The 12,594-nt window shown below is 43.9% G+C and overlaps 1 protein-coding gene across 2 annotated transcripts in view; it reads right to left on the bottom strand.

Annotated features, from left to right (window-relative positions):
• LOC117390148 (protein jagged-2-like) overlaps positions 1 to 12,352 on the bottom strand; it is a 78,206-nt gene extending 65,854 nt beyond the window's left edge. The window contains exons 1-2 of one of the 2 annotated variants that reach the window (XM_055230890.1): positions 12,089 to 12,352; positions 2,068 to 2,376 (exon numbers count right to left, since the gene is read on the bottom strand). In XM_055230890.1, coding sequence (XP_055086865.1) covers positions 2,068 to 2,376; positions 12,089 to 12,157 — 378 coding nt within the window. In that variant the 5' untranslated portion in view covers positions 12,158 to 12,352. The remainder of the gene's footprint in view (positions 1 to 2,067; positions 2,377 to 12,088) is intronic. The other variant, XM_055230891.1, reaches the window with a different exon arrangement.
• Between the last annotated feature and the right edge of the window lie 242 nt (positions 12,353 to 12,594).

Genomic DNA, 12,594 nt, shown 5'->3' with positions numbered 1-12,594 from the left:
TGAGTCATTTTTTGATTCAGATCATTTAACAAGACTTCCTACTTTCCGATGTTTGTAGAAAGAAACAATATTTCCCCGGAGACGAGCAGGAGGAGGCCGAGAGTCGGGTTTGTGGAGATGCAAGCCTGCTCACAGTAAGGGCGCATGTTTGTCAGAGCATGAACACAAATCTTTGCCTCTTTTTTGCCTGAAAAGTTACATACTGAGGCTTTAAGGGTGCATGGAAATGTTATTATTTTGCCTGAAAAATGTCCCGCAGTGTGGCATTCAAGGTATATTTCTTACTAATAAAATTACAACACAATCTGCATCAGAAAAGTAACATATTGCATCTTTAAGTTATAAAATGAACTGCCAAAGATGCCCAAAGCTTCAATTAGGTCTGAAAGATTAATCATAATCTAATCCAAATTAAAATCGCAAAATGAATAAACGAAATTAGCAAATCTCAAAGACTCCAGTTTTTTTAATCCCATCATTTCCTCCACAAAAACTAAATCTCTAATTCTGCATAAAACGTGCTAACCCTGTGGTTTTAATCTGTACAAACATGTTCTGAAATGTTCAGATTTCAGTCTTTTTGTTAATTCCACTGGACGTGTTTAAAATGTGAACTTTGAACAGAATCGTATTATTAAAAACATAAATCACTAATCTAATCACAACCACAGTGTTTGTCACAAAAATCACAATAAGATATTTTTTCCCAAATCGTTGAGCCCTAGTTTCAGCCACAACACGAGAGCGATGATAAAGACATGGCTCATTCCAATAGCGTTTTTATATTCTCAAATCAAGTCTGAACTGGCCACATCCACAAAGGTAAATGTGATGTTTAAATGTGCACCAACAGGTCGGCCATTATTCACAAATATTCACAAAGCGCCTATAAAACCAGAGTGATTTGGGAGTGATCGGAGAGTGATCAGACAGTGCCATAAAACGACTGCTCTGGCTCGTGATAAAGAGCGTGTACAAATTAAAGGAGACATCAGTGTGGAAGTAAGTCACTGCCAAACAGAGACTCTGGTGCACAGGTGGGCCACACTGACAAAAGTGATACTTGAGACATGATATTTTGAATTATGATGATAATATTATAGAAACAGATCAATATATCCGTCTGATATTTGCATTTTTCTGCGTATGGGCTATTGGTTTTAAAATCTCCAGCACAGGTCGATATCACCAGCTGCCAAAATATGCATAAGAATTATACGCAATAAACTTTTTTAGCTTTAGGCCAAACACGATACTTTAAAAACATTGAACTGCGCCGCTCTTTTCTAGTCTGTAGTAAAACAAGGTCATGGATGAGTTTGTATTCAATTCAAACTGGAGAATGACCAAACTTTACTCTACATATCAGTCTAAAAATATCGAGCGCACTGGCCAATCAACATCGATATCGGCCATGAAAATAAAACATATCGGTTGATCTCTAGAGACGACGTCATACACCCAGATGGAGGAAGAGCCAGATTTCCCTAGTGATTACAACACAAATCTGCATTTCAATAATATTCACTTTAGCGGCTCCCGTCTGTATTAAATATTCCCGAGGTTATGACATCACAGACTTTGGATCTTTATTACTGAGTGTCAATGTTGAGTCATGGCATTTTCTTCTGCAAAAAAGCTGCTACAGTTTAATAACAAATGCAAGTCCGCTGAATGTATCTCTGTGGTGAAATGTTCAGGAGTTACCATGGTGACACAATGCAAACAATGTCAAAAAAAAAGTCTTAATACAGCCTGAAAACTCCAGAAAACACACAAAATCGATTTAAAATGTTTATGTTTGAGGGACTTGTATCGCAGTAATAATCAGCTCACCAACTAAGCTCCAACTAAATCAACTCTTTCTGATAATTTGTTAAAATAAAGCTCAGAACAAAGTCTAACAAAGCTATAGACAGAGCCGTGCTTACAGCTAGCATCACACCCCCAGAGAATGTTAATCACATCCGCTGCACAGTATCAATATTGTCGCGTTTGCAGATGTAATGTGGAACTTAGCAATCGCACAAATCCACACATCTCCAGCTAACCGTGCGTAGTACTCACCGGCCAGGAGAACTGAAAGGGGATAACGACTCTGCCGCCGTCCCCGCCTCTGGCCCCTCCCCTGAGAGCGAAGCTGTTGCCGCCGAGTACTTGCGTGCTGTCGGAGCCGTAGGTGCAGGGTCCCTTGGGCGTTACCTCGATCTGGTACTCCTTTAAACACACGCGGACGTAGGTGTCGCACTGGTCTGCTCCGCACTGCCCCCCAGAGGAAGGTCCGTGCGCGTCGCAACAGTCCCCGCTCTGGAGCACGCCCTCTGGGTTCTGCACCGACAGCACCTGCAGCTCGAAGTAACCGGTGCACTCCGACACCTGTAAGAGACACCGAGGTTAGGGAGAAGTGGGGAAAATACACGAATATATATATTATTTTTACTGCCTTTAAGTACATTTGACAGGTTACTACCAACGTCACAAAAAACAGGGGTGAGCGATGTGAGAAAAAATTGATATCACGATTTTCTTTGAGCCAGATCACAATTTCAGTTTGATCACGATTCATGTAGACGCGTAGTAAATAAGGCAGTGTGCTCATTCAGGGAGGCGCTCGTTCCTGATTGGCTAGTTCCACCTGTCACTCGGAGCCTTAAGGAGGGGTGGGGGGATTTTTCGGTGTTTTATCATAGAGCTGCGTTAAATTCACTACACTAAAACGTCGCTATATTTAAGATTTAGCAAAAACATGCCGAGTCTTGTCATTTTGGAGGTGATCGATTTACTTCCTGGTTGGACACGGGCAGCTCATATGTTACCGAGCAACCATAACATTAACAAAACTGCCACTTAACTGATGTAAAACTATGATAAATATTTAGCACAGGTACTATTCCATCAAACCAAGAAATAATTCAAAAAAGTATATCTGGACATTTGCACTTTAAATTCTCTCTATGTAACATTTCAGCCAATCCTCTGTCAGCAAAAGCATCTGGTTTGGAGCTGAGTTCAGACGAGGAAATTGCACTATTTTAGGGTGAAACGACACAGATTCAAAGTCTGCTTTCAATCAAAGAATTACTATTCAAAGATATTTTGTTTTTAATAAGACAAACTCAAATCAAATCAATATGAGAACAATCTTATCGCACAGTGCAAAGCAACAACATCTGAACTGAAGCCAGACTGTAACAGCCTCTGCTCACGGGGCTGGAGCCGTCCAGTCCTTTAATCGATTCATTGTTTAGTTGATTAATCAATTTATCGGTCGATGGAATGTGGAAAATGTGTATTAGTTGTATTTAGATTTAGGGTGAATGAGTGAGCCAAAGATTTGTTTTTTTTTGGTCTTTAATTAACTGTAAAAAGGCAGATTAAACTCATGATTCGCAAATTGATTCTGTATTTATATCAATACACTGTTTCATGGTACTTTTTCTGTGTAAATAGTAGATTTACCTCCAACTGCAAGTATAGTCTTAAGAGTGCAGTTTAGGTCAGATACATACAGACTCTAGCCGTGTCCCAGTTCAGTCCGACCAAACGTGCTCCTCTGTGTAGCCTCCGTGTGCCGCAAAGGCCGTGCAGAAATGGGACAGGCCTACGCCACGATGCAAACGTCAGCCGCTGTCTTTGCGCTTACGTTATGACGCCTAGCAACTGTGATGCATGATGGGATATAGACGAGTGTGAAGTCTGCTCCGACGTCATCTCCAAAAGCAGCAATGTCATCTCCAAATGTCCTGACTCCATCTCCAAATGCTCCAACACCATCTCCAAACGCCCTACGTCATCTCCAAACGCTCTGACTCCATCTCCAAAAGCAGCAATGTCATCTCCAAACACCCCGATGTCATCTCCAAATGTCCTGACATCATCTCCAAACGCCCTACGTCATCTCCAAACGCTCTGACTCCATCTCCAAACGTTCCAACGCCATCTCCAAACGCCCTACGTCATCTCCAAATGTCCTGACACCATCTCCAAAAGCAGCAATGTCATCTCCAAACACCCCTACGTCATCTCCAAACGCTCCAACGCCATCTCCAAACGCCCTACGTCATCTCCAAATGCCCTAAGTCATCTCCAAACGCTCCAACGCCATCTCCAAACGCCCAACGCCATCTCCAAACGCCCAACGCCATCTCCAAACGCCCAACGCCATCTCCAAACGCCCAACACCATCTCCAAACGCCCTACGTCATCTCCAAACTCCCCGATGTCATCTTCAAACTTAAGTTCAGAGTATTTGGACCAGGCCGCTGATTTCCACGTCATGTTGTCTTTTTATTAGTCACGATACCACATTTTGAAGTTTGATACATTGTAAATATAAACAGTAAATGATAATACTGAAATATTGACACAAAAGCCCAAGAGCCAATTTAAACCACAAAAAACATTCTAAATCTACAATAGTGTTAAAACTCATGAGCTGCAATAAATAAACAGCAGAATGAAACACTTAAGTCATTCAACCTTTTACGGCTCAAACATTATCATCTGTGTAATCCCACATCGTCCAGGTCTGATCCATCGCAAAAGACAAAGTTAAATCTGTCAACTGGATAAATCATTGTAGGAGTGAAGACGTTTCGCTGCTCGTTCAAGCCGCTTCTTCAGTTCTGGTCAGATTTCTGGAGGACACTGCCTTATATTTATCTGAAGGGAGGAACTAACTGCTCTGAAACACCGTCGTGAGAGCTCCTCGGGACCCCAGTCTGAGGTACATCTCCACCTCAAAGACACTAACCACTCCTTTGAAGACAGTGAGGTCCAGGTGTTAGCCAGAGAAAACAAATGGTTTGGGAGGGGGGGTTAAAGAAGCTATTTTTGTTAGGAAAGACGAGCTGTAAGGTTTTTTTTTTCTAGCAGTGCAGCACTACATCAAACTCGAGTCTTAATTTACTAACGCTAAGGTAAATAACACATGACCACTAGGGGGCGCACCTATGGAATGTGCGGGACCTCATGAAGATGTTGTGCAGACCAGCGTGGGCCTTATGAAGATGCCGTGCAGATTAGAAGAAGGGCACTCTTCACACACACACACACACACACACACACACACCGGGGGACTCTATAAACGCTGTCACATGCACATCTCAGGACTCTCTTCTATCCTTTCCAGAGAGTCTGTTGCTTCATCGTTCGCTTTACCTGTGGAACTCATCAAACTCCTCTGGCATTATGTTTCAGTCTCTTGGTCGTCTTTAAGAGTTGAATCAGAATCGAACATTCTTACAAATCTTCCCTTGAACAGGAATGGGGCATTAGACATAATTTATTTCTGACTTATAACTCCATCCTCAGACCCAAAGAAAACAAAGGAAACAAAAAAAAAACAAAGAGCTAGCTAGGCTCGTTTAGGCTGAATGATTATGTTCAGTAGGTCTCAGGCTCAGTTCACACACTCAAGTCAACACACAGAAAGTGTAAACAAAAGCAGTGTTCAGTTTCAGAGTAGTTAGCTCCTCCCCTCAGATAAGGCAGTGTCCACCAGAGATCCTACAACATTTTGTCCAGTTTTAACTTCAGCTTTTACTAAAATCTTATCATATAGTCAAAAAATTACCCAAAATGTCCCAGGAATGCAAAGAAAAAGTTCACAAGATAAATATTAATCCAAAAAATATAGTTTCAGCCTCATATAATGAACAAAAAGTCGATATAGTGATTATCAAAGCCTATTTTTATACATTACACACTTAAAAGTCTTAGTGTGTAACTTTTTTTTTTTTTTTTTTTTTAACTAGTTGTATTTATTGCACTGACTAACAGAAAAACACGTCCTTACTGTGAACGGGCTTGCATCTCCACAAACCTGACTCTTGACTGGCCTCGTCCTGCTTGTTTCCATGGAAATGTAGTCCATAGCTCTCATTTTCCACAGTGTGGAATACAACGTATCTACTTATCTCCATGGAGACAGGGTGGTTTTAACTTTCTGTTTCCATGGAATCATTCAGTTGACCCCATCCCCAGAAAGTTACGTACTGTTACTTTATTGATATCTGTGGAGAGGCGAGCCTCATAGAAAGATTTTACATTTGTCAAGGGATTTTTGAATAATAAAAACATCTATAATGAAATAAACGTTAGACAGATGTGTTCAATGTCATACTGCGGAACATTCCAGGTAATTCCACGCATTAATATCTCAATGGAGACAAGCAGTTAGAAGAAAAGTTCAGTAGTGCAGCTTTAATCAATAAGCTTTCACTAGTGTGTGGTAGGAAAGATAAGAACCACTGGAACTGAACCAGGTCTGAAGGAGGACTCATTTAGGACTATCCCAGGACTCGATTCAGGAGTAAATCGAGTCAGGACTCATTTTAGATCTGGGCCAGGACTAAAGCCGGACTTTGTTTTAAAAAGAGTGTGTCCTGGTTTCACTTTCAGCTCTAAACACTTTAAATGATCCAATCTCTGAACCAAGAAACAACCAAATCCAAATCATTCAGCTGTAACCTCTCTCTCTCTCTCTCTCACTGTGTCATCATCACACGTTTTAGCTCTGTCTCTCATCCCTCACTCTTTTACTCCCTCCTATCTCATTTCTCTCTCATCCTTCACTCTTTCACTCCCTCCTATCTCATCTCTCTCTCATCCCTCACTCTTTCACTCCCTCCTATCTCATCCCTCACTCTTTTACTCCCTCCCATCTCATCTCTCTCTCATCCTTCACTCTCATCCCTCACTCTTTCACTCCCTCCTATCTCATCTCTCTCTCATCCCTCACTCTTTTACTCCCTCCTATCTCATCTCTCTCTCATCCTTCACTCTTTCACTCCCTCCTATCTCATTTCTTTCTCTCTCTCATCCCTCACTCTTTCACTCCCTCCCATCTCCCATCCCATCTCCCTCTTTCTCTGTTCCTCCCCTTTCTCTCGTTCTCTTTCCCTCTCTCCCTTTCTCTCTCTTCTTTCTCCCATTAACAGCTGTTTATAAATGTATTCAAGAGATGGAGAGGGAGAAAAAGGAGGAGAGTAAGAGAGAGATGGAGAGAGGAAGGTAAGGCCTAGAGAGAGAGATGGAGAGAGGAAGGCAGGCCTAGAGAGAGAGATGGATCTAGACAAGAATGAAAAAGAGAGAGACGATATACAGAATATTATAAGAGTAATGGTGTGTGTGGAATGACACCCTCAGATCATCTCTCATGATGTGTACTCTGTGCGTACTCTGTGTACTCTGTGTGTACTCTGTGCGTACTCTGTGTGTTCTCTGTGTGTTCTCTGTGTGTTCTCTGTGCGTTCTCTGTGCGTACTCTGTGCGTACTCTGTGCGTACTCTGTGCGTACTCTGTGCGTACTCTGTGCGTACTCTGTGCGTACTCTGTGCGTACTCTGTGCGTACTCTGTGTTCTCTGTGCGTACTCTGTGTACTCTGTGCGTACTCTGTGCGTACTCTGTGCGTACTCTGTGTTCTCTGTGCGTACTCTGTGTTCTCTGTGCGTACTCTGTGTACTCTGTGCGTACTCTGTTCGTACTCTGTGCGTACTCTGTGCGTACTCTGTGCGTACTCTGTGCGTACTCTGTGCGTACTCTGTGCGTACTCTGTGCGTACTCTGTGCGTACTCTGTGCGTACTCTGTGCGTACTCTGTGCGTACTCTGTGCGTACTCTGTGCGTACTCTGTGTACTCTGTGCGTACTCTGTGCGTACTCTGTGCGTACTCTGTGCGTACTCTGTGCGTACTGTGCGTACTCTGTGCGTACTCTGTGTACTCTGTGCGTACTCTGTGTGTACTCTGTGTGTACTCTGTGTGTACTCTGTGCGTACTCTGTGCGTACTCTGTGTACTCTGTGTGTACTCTGTGTGTACTCTGTGTGTACTCTGCGTACTCTGTGTGTACTCTGTGTGTACTCTGTGTGTACTCTGTGCGTACTCTGTGTGTACTCTGTGTGTACTCTGTGTGTACTCTGTGTGTACTCTGTGTGTACTCTGTGTTCTCTGTGTGTACTCTGCGTACTCTGTGTGTACTCTGTGTTCTCACAGTTTAAGTTGCCACAGTATCAAATCACAAAGGCTACATTAGGATTATAGAACGTTCTCTGCACAGAACAAACTACAAACATGTTTGAGATGTCTCAGTGTGTCAGATGCCCTCCCTGTGTCTCCTTCATCTCTTATTGTGTGTAAAAGCTGATCACCCTGTAGCTTAGACCTCTACAAACATGTTCTGAAATGTGTGGCATGTGATTCTTGGATTAGTTTGAAGTTGAGATTTCAGTGTCTCTCAGATGTGAATGCTCCTGGCGTCTGAACACAGTCCTACATTTTAGACAAAAAGCTCCACGCTGAAGATTCCCAGAGGGTCCCCAGGGGTTTCCAGGTCCCAAACTACACTTTTGCTCTTCCTCCCATTACAGTTTCACCACTGTCAAAGTCAAAGCTTCTCAAACTCAAACACCGATGCAACTTTTTCAGCTCTGACATGATTCCGATACTGTCATTTTAAGTGTCCACCGATACCCAATATCAACCGATACCAGGGCAGAGACCGAATATGGCATTTATTTCCTTAAATCAAAAATAAAATAAGACAAAACGGATCCAAAAGTGTTATGCAGCTGTTGTCTAACCATCAAATAATGACAGAACAAAATTTTTTACTGCAGTGGGCAGCTACTAAAACAGAACTTTCTCTTTAATGCATTGGTTTAAATGGTGGAGCTGCATATGTAGAGTGCTCTCTGCTGCCACACTCCATTGAGGTCAATTCAGTGGTCAGTCAGTGTAACTACAAGTAAATTTCCTTGGTTTTTGATTGGTTTTCTTATTCAGGGCTAAACATTGCACCGATACAGTGGTGAAATTTCCCAAAAAGTGTTGAAATGTGTTTGTGTATTTACAATAGAACACAAGTTAATTCATTTTTACAAGCAGTTCACAATGTTGTTTCATGTCCTGAGAAGAATAAAAACACTTCGGAAAAAAAAAATCTTGTCCAAGGCTTTTATAATTCATGCATCAGAGGGTTAAACTGATGTAATCCGTTTGGTTCATGTCAGTCGCTACATCCTTCCTGTGGTTGTTTGGTTCATAGAGCTGGTGGTTTCTTAGAGAAAACCGAGTATTTTCCTATTTGGTGTGAAAAGTTTGAGAATCACCGTCGTAAGTCACGCTCTACAGGAACAAAACGGCCACAAACCTCATTCAGACGCGTTTAAAACATTTACTGGAGCAACAAACACGGAACTGGACACGTTTTTAATCGAGGTTCATGTTTGTGAAGCGTCGCATTTTATTATGTGATAAACTCATCTGGACGTTCATGTAACGAGAAGAGTTTAGTCTGTAAATATGGGCAGAGAGGAGCAGAGAGGAGCAGAGAGGAGCAGAGAGGAGAAGAGAGGAGCAGAGAGGAGAAGAGAGGAAAAGAGAGGAGCAAAGAGGAGAAGAGAGGAGCAGAGAGGAGCAGAGAGGAGAAGAGATGAGAAGAGAGGAAAAGAGAGGAGCAGAGAGGAGAAGAGAGGAGAAGAGAGGAGCAGAAAGGAGAAGAGAGGAGAAGAGAGGAGCAGAGAGGAGCAGAGAAGAGAAGAGAGGAGCAGAGAGCAGAACAGAAGAGAGCAGCAGAGAGGAGAAGAGAGGAGAAGAGAGCAGCAGAGAGGAGAAGAGAGGAGCAGAGAGGAGGAGAGAGGAGCAGAGAGGAGAAGAGAGGAGAAGAGAGGAGAAGAGAGGAGAAGAGAGCAGCAGAGAGGAGAAGAGAGGAGCAGAGAGGAGGAGAGAGGAGAAGAGAGGAGCACAGAGGAGAAGAGAGGAGCACAGAGGAGAACAGAAGAGAGCAGCAGAGAGGAGCAGAGAGGAGCAGAGAGGAGAAGAGAGGAGCAGAGAGGAGAAGAGAGAAGCAGAGAAGAGAAGAGAGGAGCAGAGAGGAGAAGAGAGGAGCAGAGAGGAGCAGAGAGGAGAAGAGAGGAGAAGAGAGGAGCAGACAGGAGCAGAGAGGAGCAGACAGGAGCAGAGAGGAGAAGAGAGGAGCAGAGAGGAGAAGAGAGGAGCAGAGAGGAGAAGAGAGGAGCAGAGAGGAGCAGAGAGCAGCAGAGAGGAGCAGAGAGGAGAAGAGAGGAGCAGAGAGGAGAAGAGAGGAGAAGAGAGGAGCAGAGAGGAGAAGAGAGCAGCAGAGAGGAGAAGAGAGCAGCAGAGAGGAGAAGAGAGGAGACGAGAGGAGCAGAGAGAAGAGAGGAGAAGAGAGGAGAAGAGAAGAGAGCAGCAGAGAGGAGAAGAGAGGAGCAGAGAGCAGAACAGAAGAGAGCAGCAGAGAGGAGAAGAGAGGAGAAGAGAGCAGCAGAGAGGAGCAGAGAGGAGAAGAGAGGAGAAGAGAGGAGCAGAGAGGAGGAGAGAGGAGCAGAGAGGAGAAGAGAGGAGCACAGAGGAGAAGAGAGGAGCACAGAGGAGAACAGAAGAGAGCAGCAGAGAGGAGCAGAGAGGAGCAGAGAGGAGAAGAGAGGAGCAGAGAGGAGAAGAGAGAAGCAGAGAAGAGAAGAGAGGAGCAGGGAGGAGAAGAGAGGAGCAGAGAGGAGAAGAGAGGAGCAGAGAGGAGAAGAGAGGAGAAGAGAGGAGCAGAGAGGAGCAGAGAGGAGAAGAGAGGAGCAGAGAGGAGAAGAGAGAAGCAGAGAAGAGAAGAGAGGAGCACAGAGGAGAAGAGAGGAGCAGAGAGGAGAAGAGAGGAGAAGAGAGGAGCAGAGAGGAGAAGAGAGGAGAAGAGAGAAGCAGAGAGGAGCAGAGAGGAGAAGAGAGCAGCAGAGAGGAGAAGAGAGGAGCAGAGAGGAGAAGACAGGAGCAGAGAGGAGCAGACAGGAGCAGAGAGGAGCACAGAGGAGCAGAGAGGAGCACAGAGGAGCAGACAGGAGCAGAGAGGAGCAGAGAGGAGCAGACTCATTCATACAGACACTTCACTGCAGAGAAATTGGCCGATGTTTTGATTCACTGAACCACAGATCAGCTCCACAAGTGAAAGTGTTAACTCTGGTCTGACTCTAGACCTGATACTTGTTTACACCTGGTTTAGTTTGGTTTGGTCTAGTTTAGATGGAGTTGGGTCTTATTAGATTTAATCCTTTCTAGTTTAGGCTTAGTCCTATTTTAAACCTGATATGGTGCTAGACGAGACGTGGTTTAGACTTGGTTTAGTGCTGGTTATGTTCTAGTTTGGTTTAATCCTGGTTTAAACCTGGTTTAGTCTTAGTTTAGACCTGGTTTGGGTGTGGTTTAGCCTTAATTGAGACCTGGTTTAGACCTGGTTAAGTTCAGGTGATGTTCTAGTTAGTTAAGTCCTAGTTTAGTCTTGCTTTAGTCCTGGTTTTGTCCTGGTTTAGATCTGGTTCAGATCTGGTTAAGTCATAGTTTAACTTAGACACAGTTTAGTTCCAGTTAGTCCTGATTTAATCCTGGTTTAGTCCTGATTTAGACCAGGTTGGGTCCTGTTAGATTTAACCCTAGACCTAGTGTAGCTAAGTCTAGTCCTGCTTTAGACCTGGTTTAGTTCTGCTTCAGCGCTTGGTCCTGGTTTACTCTCAGTTTGACCCCTGAAGTTGCAGTGTTTTCATTGAACCCGGGACAGACTCTGCTCCTGCGTAACACGGGCAGCTGGGGACGGTACTATTTGGTTAAATCTAAAATATTCTATGTGCCTTTTTTGCATTTTCTCACCAGATCACGCTACGGGACAACTCCTGAATCAAAAGTTACGCTTAAATTCGTTTGGAGCGGCTCATTTACTCCGGATAGTGGCGCCAGTGTTTTGTTTTTTTTCATAAGTTCGTATCCAAATGTGTTTTTATCGAGCCACTATTACGCACGTCATAATGATTGGAAACGCAATTTGTGATTAAATGTGGCTTTGTGTGACAGTTAAATTTTTGCGGAGGATTTTGCGTAAAAATGAGCGTGCCAAAAGCGCCGACTGGAAGTGAACATCTGAATCACCAAATCATGATAATCTAAAGTTAATAAATCTTGTGTAATAAGTTAAAATGAAACTCCAACTTTTAAAAACTTCAAAATAACCTCTAATCTTTCGCCTTAACCGATTAAGAATGAACCAAATAAGCGCTTTTCTTGTGCGTACTTGCGCGTAAAGTTGACTCACCTGCGCGCACAGCGAAAAGAGCAGAAAAAATCCCACAACTTTAAAATAAATCCCAAAATAATTCCACATGTCTGGTCCTAAGCAAGTCCACGTCCTTTAAAACCATGGGGGAAAACTCCGGGAAAGTCTCAGCGCATCGTGACACAGTCGAACCCGGGAATGAGCGCTCGTCCTCGGCTCCAGAGCGCAGCCCGTGTCCTGAGTTAGTCCGGGTGTAGTCCTGGTGTAGTCCTGGTTTATAGAGCGGCTCTCCACGCGTCCACGGCACGCACTGAGCGCTCCTGGGGTCGAGTAGCGGGACACAGCGGCGGAGACGAACACCGGAGCAGACGGACAAAGGCGATGGCCAATCAGAGAGCGAGGAAGGCGCACGAGACGGAGGTGACAGCCAATGAGAGAGCGAGTAAAAAAAAAAAAAAGGGGAGAGGGCGGGGTTACAAGCTGTCAGAGAGGTCTTTACCTGCGCGTGTGGAGGAGTTTTAAAGCTGTACTATGTAACTTTTGTG

Source organism: Periophthalmus magnuspinnatus, chromosome 22 (assembly GCF_009829125.3).
Source record: "Periophthalmus magnuspinnatus isolate fPerMag1 chromosome 22, fPerMag1.2.pri, whole genome shotgun sequence".
NCBI lineage: Eukaryota > Metazoa > Chordata > Actinopteri > Gobiiformes > Gobiidae > Periophthalmus > Periophthalmus magnuspinnatus.
This window is presented reverse-complemented; position numbering and strand designations above follow the sequence as displayed.